Source organism: Sceloporus undulatus, chromosome 1, assembly GCF_019175285.1.
Source record: "Sceloporus undulatus isolate JIND9_A2432 ecotype Alabama chromosome 1, SceUnd_v1.1, whole genome shotgun sequence".
Taxonomy (NCBI): domain Eukaryota; kingdom Metazoa; phylum Chordata; class Lepidosauria; order Squamata; family Phrynosomatidae; genus Sceloporus; species Sceloporus undulatus.
In genome coordinates this window covers 89,052,852-89,076,200 of record NC_056522.1, presented here as the reverse complement: position 1 = coordinate 89,076,200, position 23,349 = coordinate 89,052,852, and the positions used below count along the sequence as shown (strand labels likewise).

The 23,349-nt window shown below is 38.4% G+C and overlaps 1 protein-coding gene across 1 annotated transcript in view; it reads left to right on the top strand.

Moving 5' to 3' along the window:
- Positions 1-23,349, top strand: part of UTRN (utrophin) — a 494,831-nt gene that overhangs the window by 412,667 nt on the left and 58,815 nt on the right. Inside the window, exons 59-63 of the mRNA XM_042456820.1 lie at positions 2,018-2,079; positions 3,449-3,523; positions 8,354-8,555; positions 19,750-19,835; positions 22,675-22,832. Coding sequence (XP_042312754.1) covers positions 2,018-2,079; positions 3,449-3,523; positions 8,354-8,555; positions 19,750-19,835; positions 22,675-22,832 — 583 coding nt within the window. The remainder of the gene's footprint in view (positions 1-2,017; positions 2,080-3,448; positions 3,524-8,353; positions 8,556-19,749; positions 19,836-22,674; positions 22,833-23,349) is intronic.

The window sequence follows — 23,349 nt, the reverse complement described above, 5'->3', positions numbered from 1 at the left end:
TGGACGGATCTTGGCAATGTTGTGGAGAAAGAATCTACAGGCCTTGGCGGTGGCCTGGATCTGGGGAATAAATGACAGAGAAGAGTAAAAAATGAAGCCAAGACTGCGGGCTTGATGATCCAGTTGAATAGAAGTGTCATCGACAGAAACAGAAAAGGAATAGTGAAGGGTGGGTTTAGGCAGAAAAACAAGAAGCTCAGTCTTAGACATGTTGAGCTTCAAGCGCCGAAGCCGCATCTACTGAGAGATGGCAGTCAGACAAGAAGAAGCTTGCTGTTCAAGCCCCGTCGAAAGGTCAGGGGTGGAGAGATACAGCTGAGTGTTGTCAGCGTACAGATGATAGGAGAAACCAAAAGAACTGATGAGTTTACCTAGGGACAGTGTATATAGAGAGAACAGAAGGGGACCCAAGACAGAGCCCTGGGGAACTCCAACAGATAGGGGTACAGTGGATGAAGTCTGACCACTCGTGACCAGTGCAAAAGATCTGTCTGACAAGTAAGATTTAAACCAGTCGAGAGCAGTCATACAGCTCTCACATGCTAGCTAGCACTCTCTCAAAACAGAAGACTGATATAATTTGATTTAAGGAACACAGGTAAGCACTCTTAGGCATAATCTATGTGGAAGGGTTCCTACTGTAGCCCACCAGCAATGTAAAACCATTAACCTTGAGAGGTGGGGTAGTGGTGACAGTAAATCTAAAAGGATCTGGCAGGTTCTCTACTTCTGAATGCTGACTAGTGGGGGTTGGAAGGGGGAGATCATGACTTTACTCTGCTTGCATTTACAAGTGAACTGCAACAAACCTACTGCAGAAGTTACATAGCGTTGAGCTTTGAACCAGCTGCCCTCCCCACCCATTGTGAGACACCAGGTCTCCAGTTCTAACAGAGCTGCACTTCATTTGGCTTGTTGCCATTTGAACTGATTTCAGCAAATTGGTGTTCAGGTTAAATCCCATATGGTCTTGCGTCCACTTTCTGTGTGTGTGTGTGTGTGTGAGAGAGAGAGAGAGAGAGAGAGATCTTATCCACTCAAAAAGGAAAGCCATTCTTGAAAAGAATGCTAAAAATATATTCCAAATAAGTTGCATTTCTTCCAGGTCATTCAGAAAACTTAAATTGGGTACATGTGCAGTCCAAAAGACCAGGCAAATAGTTAAGTCTGAAATCTGATGTATTTATACGTAAGTCAAACTAAGGGGCATAAATTAAACATCCTACATAATACAAGCCAGCAATATGGCCCAGAACAAACCAGATGCATATGAGATGGAACGTTGTGCTGATGGTATTCTAGTTTTTCTACGTGTGATACGCTTGATTTGAGCTTAGATATGGAGGAGTTGCCACTTCAAGAACAATGCTTCATTTCTCCCAAGGTGCTTAAAATAATCCCTTAAGAGGAATACAAATCTGCACATATAAAATGTACACTTCAACTGCAATTCTGTATCTGCTCACAAAAGCTCTTATTTTAGGGATATACTATAATAAGAAATAGTGGTAAAATATTAAATAGTGCAGAACATGGGTTAGGTGGCAAAAAACTCTGGTGTACATCAAGAGCCAGGTGGAAAGCAGTGGCTCGGGAAGATACATGTAGAATTCAGGAACAAGGTACATCTGAGCATATACCAAGCTCACAAACCTGAGTTCGTTACCAGAACTGAAGCTTCCTCACAAATCCTTTTGCAGCCCAAACTACAGTTTCTTACATAAGCTTTCTTGATATTTAACAGCCTAAGTTTGAATAGATAGAATGAAAAAGGGGCTGCTTGTTTTCTGTACTTCTCGACCAACAGGAATCACAAATTTTTGCTAGATGTCTATATGTTATATAGATATCGATGGGGTCCATCTAATCAGGAAAAATAAGTTCAAGGTTCTTTTCAGTGTATAGTGCTAACTATGTAGGGCCTTCCACCCTAAGCCCCCACCACATTATAGCTCTTCTCTATGTATTTAGCTTTCGCTAAAAGTAAAAATCATATGTGCAATTCTTTCTTTCACAGTCATCAGACGCAGACAACCTGCTGGGATCACCCTAAAATGACTGAACTCTTCCAGTCATTAGGTAAGTGGACTTTTTCTTTATTAAAACTAATTGGCAAAGAGTGTATCTCATATGCTACTTGAAATAGTGACTTGTCATATACAGGATGGTTGTCCATTATAGATTATGCATACTTTTGGCATATTGCTCATATATGTAGTTAGGAATGTTTTCATGTATGATTGTAACATGAATTAGGGAGTATATGTTACTGGGTGCAAAAGTTTTTTTGTATGTGTCAAAAATCTAGTTTCTGCTAATTTAATGAATGACATAGAATGTCAGAAAAATAATATGTCTTTGTGCCTTGTTACACTCAGCTCAGTAGTTTTCAGAATGTTAACTTAGTGTAATGTCTATATACCTGCTTCTTATGTGTTTATGAAATTACATTTAAGTATACAATTTTGACCTCAAGATGCGTCAAGTTTAGTCTGTTAACTATGCAAAATAAATCCTAATTGCATTTACAAAAATAAATTATATTGTAGTTTGCCCTTTAAATAGTTTTTGTTTGCTTTTGCAGAGGTGCGGTACTCTGTAAACAAATACACTAAGAGATTTCTCCCTAGGTGATTAAACATAAAACTTCTAATTATGGTAAATGTAAATGTGGCATTTTGAAACTGAAATATATTTTAGATAGTGCTTCAATAATAAAATCTTATTTAAGGAACTTTGTGAAAAGGAGTGTAAATGACTTCTAAATATCTTAATGCTTTTTCTAAATAGGTGTCTCAAGTGTTTCCATAGATACTTTTTCAGCTTCATGTGTTGGATTTTCCACTGATGGTATCTAGTGTGCTGTAAGATGAAACACTGGGGTCTTTCCCATAAATTTGGCACCCTTCTGAAGAAGATTGGACCCTTCCATGGGAAAGAAGCCCAAATCAGTTCTTAGTTCATTTAAACGTTCCCCCATCCATGCAAAGATTGATTATACGTAAGCTGCAGCCACACAGATAACCGCATGTCAAAAACTATTAATTTTCTATTCATACTTAGGTTGCTTTTTAAGCTTTATACTGCTGAGGTCTCCATTAGAATTGAGCCAAAGGGGCTGGGATAGCTTGTATATATTTGTTATATAACTGTGGCTACCAGGCATTGGGCAGATTTCACCCCGTGTGATTCCATTCAAGTAATTTTGCCTGTGCTATTAGAAATTGAATTTTCTAGAGTGTTTCTCAGATGCCACTGATCCACTGGAATCTTATTTCAAACATGTAATTTGGCTTGATCTGAACTATTTTGTTCCTTCTTATTCTTTTTGCATTTGCTCTCTTTGTTTGAAATAAAATTTTGATTGACAACATTTGATGACATGGCATTGAAGTTAAACATTCTTAAAATATTCTAATATTCCTGCCTTCTGCCAATTTTCCCCCAGCTGATTTAAACAACGTACGTTTTTCTGCTTACCGTACAGCCATAAAAATCCGGAGACTACAAAAGGCATTGTGTCGTAAGTTTATCTTTCAAAACTCATTATTTTCTATGCAAAGAGATGTTGGTGAAGAGATGAAGCCAATCTGCCTCAGAAGAACTAGCACTGGGAACAGAGTCCTGTGTACTGGTTTGTCATTCATATACCAAATGACATTGCTTACAGCATTCTTGCTTTCCATTAACATAGATTAGGGAAAGCAAGACAGATTAGAAAAATTGCACTTTTCTGAACCAAACTTCAGGCTGGGAATCAAAACTGTACATGTTGCATGTACTGATATGTGGAACAACAAAGAGCTATATAATAAGGACCTTTGCCATTTGGGGAAAGATTCAGAGGAAAAATAAATTGGCACAAGTGAAAGTGTAATGGCTAGTTTAGGACCAAAACACACTGTGGAAATAATTCAGTTTGACACCATTTTAATTGCCCTTGCTCGATGCTAGGGAATTATGGGAACTGTAGTTTTGTGAGAGAATCATTTAGCCTTCTCTGCCAGAGAACTCTGGTGCCACAACAAACTACAGTTCCCAGAATTTCCTAGCACTGAGCCTTGTCATTTAAAGCAGACTGGATTATTTCTGCAGTGTGTTTTGGCCCTTAGTTCCAACTAAAGTCCTGCTTTCCCAGAAACTCATTCTCTGCATTTTCACAAACCAGCTCACAAGTTACTCTGTTGGTGATGATGTGTAGAAGAGAATACAAGTGACTCAGCTAAAAAATACTATTTGGTACTTGATAGTCTGCCTCAGGAGATCTAGAATGGCGTAGTGGTTTGAGCACTGAGCATTGTACTACAACTTTGGAAATCAGGGTTCAAATCCCTGCTTGGCCGTGGAAACCCACTTGGCCAAGTCACACTTTCTTAGCCTCAGAGGAAGGCAAAGGCAAAACCTTCTGAGCAAATCTTGCCAAGAAAAACCCATGGCAGGGTTTCCATCAACCAGAAATGACTTGAAGACACAATAGCAAGTCTGACTCACCTTGGAATTAAAGCTAATGCCTCTGAAACATGTCTGTTGTGTTTTTTTTTTAAAGTCAAATAGCTTTAGAAGCAAAATGTTCTACACTCTGTATATAGAAATAAACAATTTTGTATGTATATGATAGTCCATGCCCTTTAGTCAGATATGTAAATCTTTAGAAAGTAGGCAAACCCATCAGCAAAACAGACTCAGCATTTTCATTTTTTGATCTTATTTTTAGTTTATAAGATTTTTTTTTCTTATAATGATAGTAAGATTAATCCAAGGGCAACACAATCACGTCCAAAACCTCTGAAGGTTTGGTGTTGACAAGCAAATGTGGATAGATGAATCTGCTATGCACCTATTTCTTAGTTACTACCCAAGACAAGCTGTCATGCAACTTTCATTTAAAAGGGGCAAATAGTTTCCCATAATTTAAATGCAGATAGCCTCCAAAGGTGTCAGACTATATAACATTTGAGAAGGACTAATGCACTAAGGCAAAGAGAATGTCAGATTGAATCACTTGAAAGAGAGGGTCATCATCTGACTGTTAGATGTGACAAATTGCTGTCACAGTTTCACAGTGGCAAACTGTAAAGGCCTTTTGGGAAAAACTGCAAGGACATGACTGAAGTTAGTGTCTCAGAACCTTAGCTGACATACTGTTCTTTAGTAGAATGCTTGTACATGTGAAAACCATAAAGTTGTGCTCATCCATCTAAATTTTAAAGAAGAAGTCTCAGAGTAGGAAATTTAATTGTAGATACTTATTTTTCCCTTGGGTGGCAAAAGCTATGTAAGCTGGCATGTCCAAAATAGTACATGGGATCCAGATTAATGATTTGTTGCCAGGTCTCAGTGAAATCACTGGGATAACTTGGTAATGCCTTAAGCCTATTTGTTTCATTCAGAACTAGGTATAAATATTCCAGATTGAATCTATTTTTGTGGGGGGCATATTCAAGGAATGATTAATTTTTCCTTGGAAGAAGATACTATAATAGCCCAGTCATTTGTGTAATGTATCATATGGCTGACAGGGTGCTGTGAGACAAAACTAAATCTACATAATAATATCGTACTGGTAAAAGCAGGGACCAAACTGTGTAACTGAAATATAGTCATAATTCACCTTAGAGTTCTCAAGTCTTGTTTTCATAGAAATGCAGCTTGCCATTATTAACATACACTGGTACCTCGGGATACGAAATACCCAGGTTACGAAATTTCCGGGATACGAAAAAATCCCATTGGAAATCATTGTTCCGGGTTACGAATGTTTTTCGGGTTACGAAAAATTTTTTTGGTGCTTTTCGGCGCTTTTTCGCACGAAACGCGGCTTTTCCCCATTAGCGCCTATGGCAATTCGGCTTACGAAGGCTTTTCGGGTTACGAAAGCGGCCGCGGAACGAATTAATTTCGTAACCCGAGGGAGCAGTGTACTTCTGATTTCTGCCTATCAATAATGACATGGGGACAGTTAAATTTTAACATTCCCACTGTTAGAAATTCTGTGAAAAGATTGCCAAGAAACTGCCAGCTTTGATAAATTTTCAACCATTTCTAGTGAAAGATGTCTCTAAGATTATGTTGTCATTTAGCTTCTAGCAACTCTTTTTATTTCATGAAATGTCTGTCTCCATAACTTAAGACTACTTGTGAAAAAATTCACAATCAGCTATTTTCCTTCTATCTCATTGTCTAAATGATAATTAGTTTTCTATAATCACCATTATAATTGAGTGTGCTTTTTGGAACTAGCACACATTCTTGTCATCATTCATCGTTTATGCTTACTTGTTACACTGAGAAATCCTCATCTCTTGCCGTGATAGAAGTCTTTGTTCAAATTATAATTCTGTGAAAACTGAAAGCTGGTATTTTCCATTTGGCACCAATGAAAAATGTGGGTTATTTATTTTCATTTAAAAATATGTACCATAAATATTCGACTATAAGTTGACCTCATATATAAGTTGAGGCCAGGTTTTGGGGCCAAAAATATGGATTTTGATATGACCCATGGATAAGTTGAGGGTAAAATTTAGAGGCGAGTAACAAAGGATCGAAATGATGGAATAAGGAAAGAAATGCCAAAAATTTTACAAGATTCCAACAGGCATAACTGTTTGTGCTCACACTAAAGCCTGGATGGATGAGAGAGTAGAGGAGGGACAGTGCTTCCAGAACAGATTTCACTCTTGCCTTTCACCAGGGGATGGTTCATTTTTTAAAAGAGGTAAAGCACAGTACTTACTTTGACTCGTGGATACATCGATTCTGTTTTTTTGGGTCAATATTTTGAATAAAATTTCTACACTTATACGAGTATACACTATAATGCAGTGGCTTAGTGGTTAAGATGCCAATTCTAATGATCAGAAGATCAGAAGGTTGGCAGTTTGAGGCCCGAGTGCTGCATGATGGGATGAGTTCCTGTCACTAGTCCCAGCTTCTGTCAACCTAGCAGTTTGAAAGCATGCAAATGCAAGCAGATAAATAGGTACCAGTTCAGTGGAAAGGTAACAGCATTCAGTGCAATCATGCTGGCCACGTGATCACTGGAGCAGTCCTTGGACAATACTGGCTCTTGGGCTTTGTAACGGAAATGGGCACTGGCCCCTGTAGTTGGTTACAACTAGGCATTCATGTCAAGGGACTACCTTTATCTTTACTTTTATATAGTCCTTCAGCAAAGCTTCCAAAGCAGCTTACAGAACCAAGATAGAACACAAGTGAAATGTAAACAAACTGTTATAATGCATGCATATGTTAAAATACATTTAAAAATAAAACCCTATTTGCCTAAGGCCAAAAGGTATCATTGGCTCTCTGGGGAGGGAACTCCACAAATGGGATGCCATCATTTGTCTTATTTCCTGTGGCAGGGAGACCTAGAAGAAAGCCTCCAGAAATGACCTCAGTTTAAAGACAAGTTAGCTTAGGTGGAGGCATTTCTACCGGTACCAATGTCCCGAGATGTGTAGAGGTATGAAAGTGAGCTTTTTGTTCTGGCAATTTGTGTTCCCACTGATCAATGTCAGTGAAGCTTAGCAGCTGTCTGTTGAAGTAAATGACATCTAGATTTTTCAAAGGTGTTGGCATATAAAATGCATTACACCTGTCAATCCCTGCCTGTATTCCATCCCATATCAGAACATGGTTACCTGAGACCAACTGCCTTTGCTTAGAAGAGGATCCATCTGGCATAGCAGCCTAAAATGATGGAAATCCATTTGTCACAGGTGCTACCTAGGCTGCTACATATACAGATGGATCAGTGAATATCCGCAGACTGTCAAATTGATCCTTAAAGGGGAGCACAGACAAGGAATGGAAATAATTTTTTTAAAAAATATTCAACAAGTGTTGAAAACCATGTTTTTCTATAGTCAAGAAACCCGAAGAAGAAGAATGTTGGACTCTTGAGAATCTTTGCTGTTCAGGTCTCATTCTGTGCAAAATCCACACGTGGTTATTTTTATACAAAAAAACAACAACAGCATTTTCTGTGCAGAAATACTGTTTTTTGGTCAAAACAACCATTTACAAATTCTGTGCAGAATAAATCCTAAATTGAAAAGAGACTTTGAAAACACTGTATTTTCATACTCTACTAGGCATTTGTAGCTCCTCCAGTGCAGTTCTATGGTCAGTGTTTGTTAGACGTTGACCACAGAGTTGCATTGGAGGACCTAGAGATACCTAGAGAGGTGTTTTCTTGGGTAAAAACATGGTGTTTTGCTATTTGTGGTTTTTCCATATTCAAAGAGGTCTTGTGCCCCTAACCCTAGCGAATATGGAGGGACAAGAGTATTTTCAAAATGAAATGTTATTTATTTACTATATCTTCTCTGATTAATTATTTTGCCAGTGGACCTACTGGACCTAAATACTACAAATGAAGCTTTCAAACAGCACAAATTGACCCAAAACGACCAACTGCTAAGTGTTCAGGATGTGGTCAGCTGTCTCACTACAATTTACAGTGGAATGCAAGAGAAGCACAAAGACCTGGTGAATGTTCCTCTTTGTGTAGATATGTGTCTCAATTGGCTGCTGAATGTTTATGACACGTAAGTATATCTCAGGTGCTAATTAAATGTTGTTCAGGATGCAGCACTGCTATGCATGCAAGTGCAGAAAGCAGCTTTTTGTTTTATTTTGTTTCAAATGCAGAAAGCAACTGATACATTTATTATCTATTTTTCTATATATCTTCTCTCTGTGAAGTATAAGGCATAATTGCTGATCTTGTCAAATGCTAATGAAAGCATTATTGCTTGAAATGATTGGGTTCACGTTATACTTGCTGAGGAACACTAGAAGGGCTCTTTTATGTCCAGAAAAAGTGTAAAGAATTAATGCAGTTTTTTAAAGTAAGCATAGTTCACTGAAGAAAAATACGGATAGGAAGAAGGCAAGCTGTAACAAACTTTTTAAAATAAACAGTCACTAATAGGTACTCATTGGCGGGATACAGACCGCTGCTTTGCGGCGCTCCCCCGCCGCCGCCATTTGCTCCGTGCGGGAGCCGCAGCAGCCAAACCGCGCGACTCCCGCGCGGAGCAAAAAAGAAGCTCCATTTCGGAGCTTCTTTCTGCGGCGCATCTATGACGTTGCGAGGCGCCACAGGCGCATTCGCGACGTCATAAGCGCCGCGACACGTCTGGACGCTATGCGTCCAGTACGTAAAGATGGCGGCGCCCATGTGGAAGGGGCGCCGCCATCTTGTACGTACTGTATACTTACTAGGGTTAGGGGGGTGCGGAAGCACCGCCCCTTCCTAACCCTAGTAAGTACTATATGGCGGTGTGTATCCCGCCATTGTATCTTTATAACTGCATTGCATTCTTCTGATCTGTAACAGCGTATAGATACTGTGTAAAAGCCTGTGAGATAGTGACCTCTGAACGTATACATTCAGAGCTAATATGCTGGAGATAAGTAGTGTACTTACAGAAATATCACAAGAGATGGGTTCTAGTGTTGCATTTGAAAGAAAAGACTTAACTGTTTAGAGCATGAGTGTGTTTTACAGCCAAGATCCTAATCACTTTTAATGGAGTGAATATCCACACCAGCAGCATTATGATGGATCCTTTGGCACATGCTTCCTGGCAGATCCCCAGTTCTGTTGAGAGCCACATGATTTTTTTAATGCCTGGCTTTTACTCTGTCCTTGATGCTGGGGCACTATAGAAAAGGTATCTTGAGAAACCACTTCTGGTTTGTTATTAAAGAAAGCAGTCTGCCTTGAGAGAACTAGTCTCTGCCGGGTGTCAGGTGCCTGGGGTGGCAACCTGCAAGTGCAATGGATGGCAGGGACTGATAGCCATTTATACCTGCCACTATTACAGTGAAATCTTGGATACCTTCCTGCATGAAAAGAAGAATATCAGATGACAAACAAAAGCGAGTGGCTCAACCCTGTAGGAGCCCAGTCTATGTATAGATCCTGTTCTATACCATGAATAATCTTCTATGATAATATAAACAATGTTCACAACAGTTTTTCTTTGACATACCATCAACTGACTTAAATTATGTCCAAACATAAACCACCTCTGAATATTCCTTGCCTAACACAACCCTGTACAATTAATGGGATCTCCATATGTTGACTTGAAGGCATGTATGCATCTGCGCACATACGCATGCATGCATGCACACACGCACGCGTGTACACACAATCTTATGTATTTTAAACATCTGCCAAGTAAGAAGCAAATATTTTATAGTTTAATGTTTTATAATGAAAGTTAAGAATTATAATTGTTATCAATCAATATCAATGTTTATTGATTAGCCCTTAAGCCATCTCAAAATAACATAAAAGTAGAGAAAACGCTATAAAATTCTATAGAAGTTCTATAGAAATTAGAAAAAGCTAAAATATAACAAATCTAAAATATGAATAAAATTACCATATAGATACAGTGCGCCCTTGGCTTACACGGGGGATCTGTTCCGGACCCCCCGTAAGCCAAATATCGCGTGTGCTCGAGCCCCATTCAAGTGATGGGTTCTAGTGTTGCATTTGAAAGAAAATGTGGTGGCGTGTGTGCGCCATGGGCGCTTGCCCCATTCATTTGAATGGGACGCACCACCCTGCACGCTCTCGCGCAGCTCTACACAGCTTTGCGCGTAAGCTCAAAGCTGCGTATAGCCACCCATTTATAACACAGGTACACTGAACCATGTGAATGTCATACAATGTAAGTACAATACCCATAAATGAAGCAGCATTATAAAACTTAATTATAAAAATCTATATAAAAGATTCAAAGTACAAAAATGGGTAAAAGAGAGAGGGGGAAACAAATACAGCTTTAAAATAATAGTACATAAAACAAAAGATTGAATATCAATTACGCATCAAAATTCCTCATCACCTCTAAGTTTACCCCAATTGTCCCCACATATCTAGCTCTCAACTGTATTGCTTTACATAGAAACCAAGCTGTGGTAATAGATATTTTTGAATCTTGACCACTCACAAAGTATGAAGCTCTAACATGGATATCCCAGAACATTGATAGTTTGATATAGGGACCAAGATACTGGCCTCTTTCCTGTTGGTACAAATTACACTTGAATAGAAAATGAACTAAATCTTCAATTTCTCGGTTTCCACAAATACAAGTTCGCTCATTGTAAGGAATACCATTAAAGCTTACCATATCTTACCACGATGTCAAGCTGATCAAATCTAGCTCAAGTAAATGCCTCCCTCAGATATTTTGGCATTTGTATTTTTAGATAGTTTGGTCTTTGAAAAGTGCGTTTAAACCGATTCAGCCATTTTAAACTGCCTACCTTACTAAGGGTGGCTATATCTTTTTGAGCCTCGACATCCAGGATTCTCTGTCTTGCACCCATTTTTTGCTTGATCATTGACTATGCAGATTACAGGGAGACCACAGCTCATAATAAAGTTTGTTATTTGCATAAACCAAGAGGACTGAAGATGGGATTGAGACTGTTCTAAGAAATATAATTTTGGTAGTTTGTCTGGCTCCATTTCATTGATTTTACACCAATAATTAAACACTTTGATTTTGGCTTGCAAATAAATTGAATATATTTCTAGTTCAGCTCTAACATCAGCCGTGGATGTCCTCTTGTCTACACCCAATATACATCTCAGATGTCGAGACTGTGCTAGTTCTACTACTGAAATGGGATTTAGACCACAAATTTCTTCTGCGTATAAAAGCATAGCTGTAACCTTAGCTTTATAAACGTTAATTATTGGGGTTAGTGAGCCAGGGTATTTGTGATCTTTTAGTTTAACTAAGATTCAAACAAGCCTTTGCACTAAGTGAACTCCTTTGATGATGGCATGATCAGGATTCAATTTCTGAGAATGTTACACCTAGATAGGAGATGCTCTTTACTTGATCTATTGGCTCGCCCTCTAATTGCCATCTGTGTCTCTGCGTTCATTTACCAAATGCCATTATGTTTGACTTAGATTTGTTAATAGTCAGAATATTATTCTGACAATAACAACTAAGTCTTTTTAACAATCTCCGCATACCTACTTGCGAATATGATAACAAAATCATGTCATCAGCATTAAGCAAAGTGTTACAAGGAGTATGTAGGAATGTTGGCATATAGACTGTAGAATCTTTCATTTCAGATGGCAGGTCATTAATATACAAATTAAATAACAAGGGAGCTAATAAGCACCCTTGTCTTACCCCTTTATATGTATCGATTTTATTTGTCATGGCTCCATTTAATCCAAATCTCACTCTCAAACAGGTACTTGTAAAAAGGGCTTTGATTAATAACAACAATCACAATTCAATTTTAAGGTCAATCAGTTTGTTCCATAAAATCTCTCTATTCACTGTATCTAATGCTCCAGAAAGATCTATGAAAGCAGCATATAGAGGTTTTCCTTTGCTGGTATATTTGGCAATCATATGGCGTAGGATAAACAGTTATCAGTGGTAGATCGGTTCTGTCTAAATCCTGCTTGTTCTTCTGTTAAAATTCCATTATCATTAACACAGCTTTCCAGTTTGTTCACAAGGAACCTCGTGTAGATTTTGGCAACTACAGTGGTACCCCGGGATACGAATGCGCCGCCTTACGAAATTTCCGGGTTACGAAAAAAATCCATTGAAAAAAACTGTTCCGGGTTACGAAGGTTATTTTGGGTTACGAAAAATTTTTTGGTGCTTTTCGGCGCTTTTTCGCACGAAATCGCGGCTTTCGCTATTAGCGCCTATGGCTTTTTCAGCTTACGAAGATTTTCGGGTTACGAACGCGGCGGCGGAACGAATTAAATTCGTAACCCGGGGTACCACTGTATATCTATTAGGCTAATAGGCCTATAATTTCTGGGATCCTTATTGGTCGCCTTTTTATAAATGGGAACCACTATAGCTATCTTCCAACTAACTGGTATCTGACAAAATTGGTACCCACCAATCACTAAAATGTTTGTATAATTCTGCTGGTAGGAAGTCCTCCCCTGGAGCTTTGTTATTTTTCAGACCATTAATGATGGACACGATTTCTTCAGAAACTGGTGGCCGGGAGAGGGGGGGTATGATACATTAGGTTTTAATACCTAATGTATCATAACTTAAATGTTAGGTTTCAGTTGAATTTTTTTTAATGCAAATTGCTCTTGAAAATAATTTTCCCATTCCTTGGCTGGTATAGGGATATCATATATATCATTATTGTTGGGTAAGGCTAAGAACTCCAACGTCAGACCTTGGAGAACAACTGCCATTTTGGCAATTTGGTATATAGACAGCTATATGGACTAATGGTCTATTTCAGTGATATTACTCATCAGTTATTTTCTTTGTTCTATTATAAAAGTTTTTGGCACTTTTAGAACTCCTTTTAAATTGTATTGCTGCAGAAATCTTCTCATTAAAAAAATTAAAAGAAAATAATGAGAATTGGAAGCCAGGAATGCCTGGATGACATAGTGAAAAACATAATTACATGTGTCAAACTCATTTTTGAGTCCCGTCAATGCTAAATTCCATCTTGACATTAGATGTAGGCATCAGTCTGCTCACATGAGGGCTAAAGTAACCCACCCCCTCCAGATATCCTAGTACACCCATGCTCCTGCTTACTTTTAACCTTTATATGAGTACTTCAGATATTTGTTAACACTAAAATAGATGTGAGATTTGAACGTTGACATTGCTATAAAGGTGTGGCTCATTTTAGATAATTATGTCCACATTTCTTCTTACATATTAAATTATTAAATAATAGTATATTCTCATGAGATTTTAACCAGACCATTGTGCAAATGGCCATAGATTGTCTGTAAATTCATCATTTAACATTTCCATGGCTTGTATCATTGACATAAACAATTTATGAAATAATTGACCCATCTATAAAAGCCATCTGCTTTTCTCATGCTATTAATCTGGAATTTAATGAGCACGAGAAACGGAAGAAACATTTTCTGTACAACATGCCTGCTGATGTTTATGGCCTTTGTAAGACATTAAATGAAAACAATTGACAGCAACACCTATTGTCTTTGGTATTTCTGTCACATTAAGAATTATTTATCCCTTGCATTAGGTCAGTAAGCAGAACAGAAATGAAATCTGATATCTCTGAACTTTAGTTTTTCAAGGACTCAAAAGTTATATAATGGATTAACATCTGGTCTGTAAATATGTTTCATCTTTATACATGAACCTATCAATAATTTATTGCACATATTTTTGAAATATTGAAAATATTGAGTTGAATCTAAACAGGAGTGTACAGAAGGGATCTGGAAGAAGCTCCTTCTTTGGGCAGCCCTCTTCTAGCCTTCTTACACCCCTCCAAGGGACCAGGAGACTATGGTGCTGAACTACTGCTAGAAGGATGAGAGAGGAGGGTTGGAATGCCAAAAATTGGGTAGGGTCCTACTAAGTGGAAGTTTTTGTGTGGAGGTTTCTGCTGTCTGATTTTTAAAGTTCTTTTTTCATCTCTTCAGCCTCCAGCATCACAGTTCATCTCACTTAGCAAGATTATCTGAGTCTCAGAAGGCTCATTCCAAGGGGTTAATAGCTATAGCAATAATAGCTTTATTTATATACCACTTCATACTACACCAAGCAGTCTCTAAGCGGTTTACAACTGTAAGCTAATTGCACCCAACAACCTGAGTACTCACTTAAGGAACCTTGGAAGGATGCCAAGCTGAGTCGAACCTGAGCCTCTGACAGGGATTGAACTCACAACCTTGTGGTTTGTGAGTGAGTGACTGCAGTACAGCATTTAATCACTGCACCACCAGGGCTCAGAGACAACTGGTTGGAGGATGCCAGTGTGGTGTACTAATTTGAGAGCTGGACTATGACTCTACAGACCAGAGATTGAATCCTGGCTCAGCGATGGAAACCCACCTGGTGACCTTGGGCAAGTCATGATCTCTCAGGCTGAGAAGGAAGGAAAGGCAAACCCTCTCTGAACAAATCCTGCCAAGAAAACAGTGATAGGTTTTCCTTAGGGTTGCCATAAATCAGTAATGACTTGAACGCAAACAACAAAACAGGTTGGAAGATGGGGCAGGGAAGTTGGTTTCTCCCATTTCCTCTAGTTAAACAAATACAACCTTTGTAATATTGAAGAGGAACTTGCAAATCTATTTGACACAGGTACTTATCCTGCCATTTGGAAATTTAAAAAGAAGCTGTTTAGATTATTTCAGAAGCAGGTTGCTTTACTAAAATCTTATTCTTAAATCTATCAACCTGTTGCAACTAGCTAATCATGTTGCTTAAACCACTTTTTTCAGTATTTTAAAAATTGCTAGAGTATTGAACATTTAGTGTGCAATTGCCAGTGATCTCTGCAAGACAGTGTAGAGAGGCAGGGCGGGAAGTTACTTAGAATCATTGCAGTGCATTGCATTGCACTGCACTGCACTGATATTGTATTGTATTGTATTGTATTTATATTAGTTTCTTCCTTGCCCTATATTCTCCTGCTCATTCAAATTAGGTTGTACACCTTTGGCAAAGCTATAAACTTGTTTTATAGTTTTATTTGTGTACAATGCCAAATACATCTATGTCCTTGTCTGCACTGGCCAGGATACTACTGGGGCATCCCAGAGTATTCTGGTTTTGCAGGTGCCCTGTTCTGCCCCCATTACTTTGGTTCCATTTCTATTATGTGCCTGGACGGACATCCCACTAAGCTACTTAGCACATCCTCGGAGGCAAGTTGTTTGCTTCTGAGGCCAGAACAAGGCACCCAGCAACGGTCACATGCTGGCTTCTTTGTTTTGCCCTCAGAAGTGAGTTACCAGCAGTAGTAGCAGCAGCAACAGTAGCAGACACACTGGGCAGCCCATTGGGACACCCATGCAGACAGCTGCTGTGGCACAGATACAGAGGGCTCTGGATCTTCCTAGAAGATCTAGAGCAACAGGTAAGTTTTTTAGTTCGTATTAACCCTGTTATGCCCCAGTTCTGCTGCAGGATGTGCCAGACATCATTCTGACTGCCCATACCAGAACCGAGGTCTGGGCTGTGCATCATCTGAACAGGACAGCTCCAGAAAAGGGAGGAAATGAGCTTTTTGGCCTGTATAGACAAGGCCTATGGCACTCCACCATCCAGTCAGTCAATAAATAAGCAGAGCATAAAGAAACTGAAGGAAGAAAGCCGAAACTGAGAAGAGATACAGAGAGCCATGTAGATCTGAAACAGGAAAACAAGTGTGTCATTCTTAGACCCCCAAAAACCCATGAGCAGAAAATGCATTAGTGCTATTTAAAAAAAAAAACTTGTGTGTTTCTTACACCACAGTGTTTGTGTTACAATGTTGTGTTATAATTTAAGATAATCATAAATAAGGAACATATAACATATAGTGTGTAATTCAAATTTATTGTTACTATTTATAATTATGATTAATTGGCTATGGTGGGTAGGCGGTTTCTGGGACATTGTATTTTATTGTGTTTTAATGTTGTTAGCTGCCTCAATCTTAATGGAGAGATGGGAAATCAATAATAATAATAATAATAATAATAATAATAATAATAATTAATGGTTCATAAAGGGGTATTGAGTTTGCACTTGTCTATAGTCTACTGTCACCAAAGTATGTAGAAAAAGAGAAAATCCTGGATTTAGGGTCACTTTTTTTGTATGACACGAGATGTCACAATGAAATTTCTATGAGTAGAAGGGAAAAGAATGCCTTTACATCAAGTCCACAGGTGGTGGCATGAAAAAGATCCAGTTAGGGATACTGAGAAAGAGAGAAAAGAGGGGAAAACCAACAGAACAGCGGTTATAAAACCCATTGATCATGCATACTGGGGGACAAAGAATCAAACAGAATTTGGTATTATAAAGATCTGTGGTGGGAGAAAAAGGTAATGGAACCACTCAGGACATATGGGAATTACGGTAGATCAGGAAAATAGTGTGGAAGGATGATTAAAATCAGTGTTATTTGCTGAATGTATTACCAAAACTCCTCCTGCACATGAAGTATGAGAAGTATCTTAGACAGGTTCATTCTCCCATATGATAATTAAAATGTTCTTCAGATCAGTGGATTAGACTTAAATCAGTCTTTTCCTGTGGCCCTAGAATCACATGAAACGCTAGATTCTTAGAGCTTAAAAGATACAGTGATACAAATGTATATGTAAATGCTAAACCATGCTCCTATTTTTTTTTTTTTGGCCCAAAACAGATGGGCCAAAAAGTTTGGCTTCTGGCCACTTTGGGGACATGGTGCGCAGATGATGCATGCCCCCAACATGGCTGGAAGCTGCTCTGAGGCTGCCTAAGGAGGCCCGAAGCCACAGGCCAAAGTAGTGGTGAAAGACAACTCCTTGTCGGTGGCCTGTTTGGGTCTGCAGCAGCAGCCCGCTTTCAGACCGGGCCGTCAGGTTACTGTGGTCTTCGGCTGATTGCAGGTGAATGCCACCTGTCTGCTTCATCCCTTTAAAGTATATAGGATTTAAATTTCAGCAATATTTAGATGTGTAATAAACAAATACTTCCTAGATGGATGTAATTAAAATTATTTCCAAAGCAGCAAAAGAGTTCCTATCTGTAAACCATATGCACTATGACTGTAAAATATTATGGACTAGATTAAATTGTTGTTCCCAGCTAAAAGAGACTCATTCAGTCAACTGAACTTACATTGTATTGATTCACCATTTTTGAATTTATTCAGGGGGTCTAGTCTGATAGTGGGATTTGTACTCTTGACAGTGATTTACGAACAAGTCCTATGTACGCACAGCTTTAACATATTGGATAAATGAAAACAATATGGTAACCTCACTAGATCATTATTTTGTATGAGCCTACACACACACACACACCACATCTTTAAACTAGAATTATTGGATTGGATCCAAAGGTGACCTCCCATGAACAGCAGGAATCCTGCTGGCCATGGAGGGGGCTTGGGTTCCCAAGAACCTTCCTTGAACAAATAGAGGAAGAGGATACAATTATTTTCTGGATTTGCTCTGCAATCCCCCATGAAATCTTCAACACTGTTCTCTACGCTTCCTCTGTTTTCCTGATGTTTTCCTCCCTGTGGCTGCAGTAGACCCCTAAACACTCTGTGGGTTAAATTCTGTAAGTGAAATTCTGACTTCAACCCATCATTATTACTAGTGTTTCCAGTGAGTGAGTGTATGGGTTGATAGTCTTGCTTACAATAATTGGAAAGTTTTTTTTAGTTTCTCTTTCTGGTAACATACAACAAACTACAGTTGGCCCTCCACTTTTGCGGGGGATCCGTTCCAGTCACACACCCCTCACAAAAACAGAGGTTCACACATATTCAAGCCCCATAGGCTTGAATGGGGCGCCCCCCCATGTGCGCAGCCTGGGCATGTGCACCATTGAATATAGCGGAGGTCTCCCTTCCGCAGATATTCAAGGTTGTGGATCTTAGATCCGCAAGTTAGTAGGGGCAACAGTATTGTGAGATGCTCTCTTTTTGTGACTATTGTTTTTACCTGAACCAAAAGGTTTCTTACCTTCTTATCTTTGCTGAGTCTAGGTATTTGAAATTCCTGAAATACTGTGACTCACAAATATTGAATGACGGCATCTTCAGTTGCTTTTTACTTTAAAAGATTATAAGTGTTTAGAAAGAACCCTGGCTAAGCCTTTATTGATAGAATCATATAGGCACCTGGGAGTTTTCCTGATATTTTCCAATTTAGTAGTTATCACCCCCCCCCCCCAAGTAATATCTCCTCCAAAGACTGACCATACTAACAGCTTTCTGAGGATCTAAGACAGATGTTGCTGGAAGTGTGAAGTTCTGAGAGAACTAGCTTTTGCAGCTATTTGCTATTAGGAAGTTCTCCATTAAACTGATGTTTTGGTTCAAGGAGGTCTACAAAGCAGTATATGGGGTGGGTGGATGGGGGGGGGGGTCAGAAAGATGTGTACTCCTTTTAGAGGGGAAAACTCCAAGAAAAATTGTGAGGTATATAAATTGAAGTGGAGGTCATGAAACAAAACCATTAAGATCATTTTAGAAGTCGTTGAGTATAGTTCAGCTACTAAGGAAATGTTAAGACTTAGAGATGTGTCACAATTATTCAGAGGCAGATAATTTTGTGTAGATTTAATCTCAGAGGAAGTTACAAGTCCTTTTCAAAATGTCATTTGCAAATATGTTTTGAACTTTCTAAGATTACTGCTTGCTCCATTTCCTACATTTTAGCCTATTAAATTAAATTTTGAGGAGCATTTTCCTTATTGTTTACATATCACTCACCTTTGTCACCCATTATGCTTTTCCATATCAGACAGTGTGAGGCTGGAGTCACACTCCGTAGATAAAATTAGCACTCTACACTGTCTAATTGCTGTGTATGTCTGGATTTTTTCCTCTCTTGTGCCTATACATCAAAGTATTTTAAGCATAGACTAGAAAAACAATGTTCTGAAAACTGTTTATGTATTTCTAAATAGTATAATTTGTGTTTACTACAGTCAGAATCTCACACTGTGTAATGTGCCTCCCAGCTGTGTGCAACTGTGCTTATCACATTATTAGATCGTGCTGTGATACTGCACTACTATACTTTAATTTATTATAAATAATATGACATGTTTATACAGAAAATAAATATTTACTGCTAACACAGAGGATCATTTTCAAATATGATTAGTAGCTAATATTTGAGAACCAAAGCAGGTTAATGTTTAAGAATGACAGTGATTTAAACTTTACTACCACTTAGCAAATATTATGTTATTTTCCTAACAGTGGCAGGACTGGAAAAATCAGAGTGCAGTCTTTGAAGATTGGCTTGATGTCTCTTTCTAAGGGTCTTCTAGAGGAAAAATACAGATGTGAGTATATGTTTTGTATATAGGAAAAAATATTTTTGGCAAACATTTAAATATACTCTAGAAACAATAATTATGCTGCCAATAACATTTATAGGAACATGGATGAAAGGTGAAGTACAAGCACATTTCAACAGAAAGCCTAAAAGCTGCCAGCTATTTCTAGTTTGCGATCCCAAATTGACTGGAGGATGTGCATTTGTGTGATAGCACCACTGCAGAAGTGTTAAAATTGGTGACTTTACACACTCCTTTCCCCCCAGAATATTTGAACCTGGATGAAATAACCTGTCAGCATGTCATATCCACAACCATCAGTGCCAGTCTCAAAGTGGACTGGAACTATTAATTGGACAGTTTCTTTAGAACTGAGATGGGTAAGGTGTAGCTTGTTGGACCCGTGTGGCTTGAAAGAGCTGTTTTTGCAACCCCCAAATGCCCTCTAAGGGGCATAGGTTCACTTTTGAACCTATGGTTCCTGAAGGCTATTTTAGGCCCAAGAGAGGCATTATTTTTATTATTATTGTTATTATTACTACCAAGAGTACACAGCACTGAAATCCCACACCAGTTTCTAAAAGCCTGGTGGCATAAAAATGTTTTGACTTGCTGACTGAAGGAGAGAAAGGATGAGGGCATCCTGGATTCTTTAAGGATGGAATTCCAAAGACTGGGAACATCCACTAGAGACTTGGGGTATCTTTCCCTTGTTCCAACTAAATAAACTTGAAAATGTGATGATGCAGAGAGAACAGCCTTTCCAGATAGTCTTAGAGCTCTAATGGTATCCTTAAAAGAGGAGGAGGAAGCAGCAGCTGTGGCAGCGGAGGGGAAGTGACATGAAAAAGTGCTTTCTGATTTTGAAATGGTGTGGGGCCCCAAGCTCTGGCAAAAATGTACCTTATTTTCCATAAAGAGCATTTGGGCGCAAAATAATTTTTTTTGAGTTGAGTGCAGTGAGAGGTAAAGCCCTCCAAGGAAGCAAGTGTCCCACTTTAGAATGTTGCTGTATAAAATTTCCCTTTTTCTCACCCCATGCACACACATAATAGCCACCCTTTTACTCATATACACCTTTAACTATTTGTCATTCACTTGGCTTCTGGAGCCACACTAGGAGAAAAGTATCAATGCCTTCTCTTCTGCTGCAGCATGTGATAGAAACAAAACTTAAAGCCATCTTCCCTCTGTAGAGACCAAAGAGTCAACATTGTTATGACATAAATGTTAACTGTGTGTATAATTTGGCTGTTATAACATTCTTGAGGATGACTTCCAAGAAAACATATATGCAGAGGGAAAAATAAGCAGAAATCAATAAATAGATGATTCTAGAGAATGTGTGATTGTGTTATTATTATTTTTTAAATTCTAAATTCATTCATTCAAAGGGTATCAGGGTGTTCTACAAAAGAAAGAAAGAAAGAAGCAATTAGCTGTACAAACTGAAACAAGAATAATGGCCAGAGTAAATTGCATTCTAAGACTATAAACTACTACAGTCTGCTCCCCCCACGTAAGGCAAATTTTGCGTATGCTGGCATCTCATTTCAGTGGTGGGGTGCTCCCACACGCCTACAGTGTGTGCGCCATTTTGTCCCTCATAAACTTGAAGCTCGTATGGCGAGGGTGTGTATGCCTAGGGCAGACTGTAATACTGTGCTCCTTTTAAAAGCAAGTTTTCTATAGTTGGTGTTTAGCCACTTTGTGGCTAAATATATGTAATTGTGAATCCAGTTGTATAAATCAGTCAGTAGATAGACAGACAGATAGTCTGGGATCAGCCTTTTATATTCAGAGACAACTGTTTTAGGAGATTTAAAAGGAATTCTGTAAGACTGCACAGACAATTTTAAGACATTAATAAAGATATTAGATTATTAATGCTTTATTGTCTGTTCAATAGAAATGCTTATTATTAACACAATTGATATGGATCCATGAAACCCACAAGACAAAATGTGATTGCAGAATTATTTGAATTTAAAAGCTTAAATTAATCTCAAATCTTTTGTTTCTTTGAACTTCACTCTGCCTTACCTCACACTGCTTAGCCAAACTCCATTCTAATGAGTTCTGTTATATGTCTCTATCTTCTGTGTTACTGAGCTTCAGCAAGTAAAACGTAATGAGTTGATTCAAGTATTGTATTTTCTAGTGTATTGGTTTGCAAAGTAAAGAGTATAAATTGTTATTTTTATCATTCATCATTGTAGAGTTTTTAGTCTGTTTTAATAGCCAATATAGCCAATTTATTATATATGGGGAAACTGTGGATAAAGGGCCAAAACAAATAGAATTGCTCCTAGCTGACTCCTTTCTTCACTTTCAGTTTTTAGTAGGGAAACCACAGATCAGTCTAAACAGGTTTTTTAAAGTAAAACATTTAACTTTTTGAATTATGTAGGTACCCTTTTGTAAATAATAGAAAGTGTGGGATGTGCAAAAAGGTTGCTGTAATATTTATACTGTATATGTAGTGTAATATAGATTTGAAAGCACTACTATTAATAACAACAACTCAACATTTCCAATGTACCTAATGTATGTGTGAGTTCTTGTCCATTAGAATTATTCTGAAACAGGTAAAATCTTGTACATGAGCAAAATTTGCTGCCTCTAAAATAAGATCTGTGAATTTGTTATTGATATGTGCCTTCAAGTCATTCCTATAAGAGGAGTTTCTTGGTAAGATTTATTCGGTGGAGGGGGGGGGGGCTTGGCATGGCCTTGCTATTAAAGGAGAGAGTTTCCATGGTTGGTCTCCCAGAGTCTGAGACCAACACGCATCATGCTATGCCATCTAGGCTCACCAACTATTTTTGTTTGTTATTATTTCCAGATCTTTTTAAGGAAATAGCTGGGCCTACAGAAATGTGTGACCAGAGACAGCTTGGCCTCTTGCTTCATGATGCTATTCAAATCCCACGGCAGCTTGGGGAAGTAGCTGCTTTTGGAGGCAGCAATATTGAACCCAGTGTCCGCAGCTGTTTCCAACAGGTACCTTGTGCTTGTTTTTGTTTGTTTGTTTGTTTTGGGCTCTTTCAGCTGCTTTAAGTAGGACTTAATTAAAAAAATCTCTGTTTTAGGCCAGCCCCAGTATTCATAGAAACATATTTTAAAATGGAAAAGGTCACAATAAGCATATAATTCTAAAGCAACATTTAACCATGCAGATAGTTATTTGAGGCATTCATCTATAATGGTGTGATTTTTAAGAAGTCTGTATTACTACTCTGAGCCATCTGAAATATGAGCTATTCTTGCTCTTTAAAAAATTCAGCATGACGAGTTAAACTTTTAAAAGTTGCTCCTTATGCTTTTAGGAACTAAAAAGATTGCATGTACAGCGCTGTGTAAATTTACAGCGCTTCATAAATAAAGGTTAATAATAATAATAATAATAAGGAACTGCAGTGTTCACAGAGAGCTTCCAGAGAAGCAGAACAAAAGTGCATGTGCTTTTTGTACATCCACATCTCTGTTTCAGATCTATTTCTCATAACCACAGAATCTC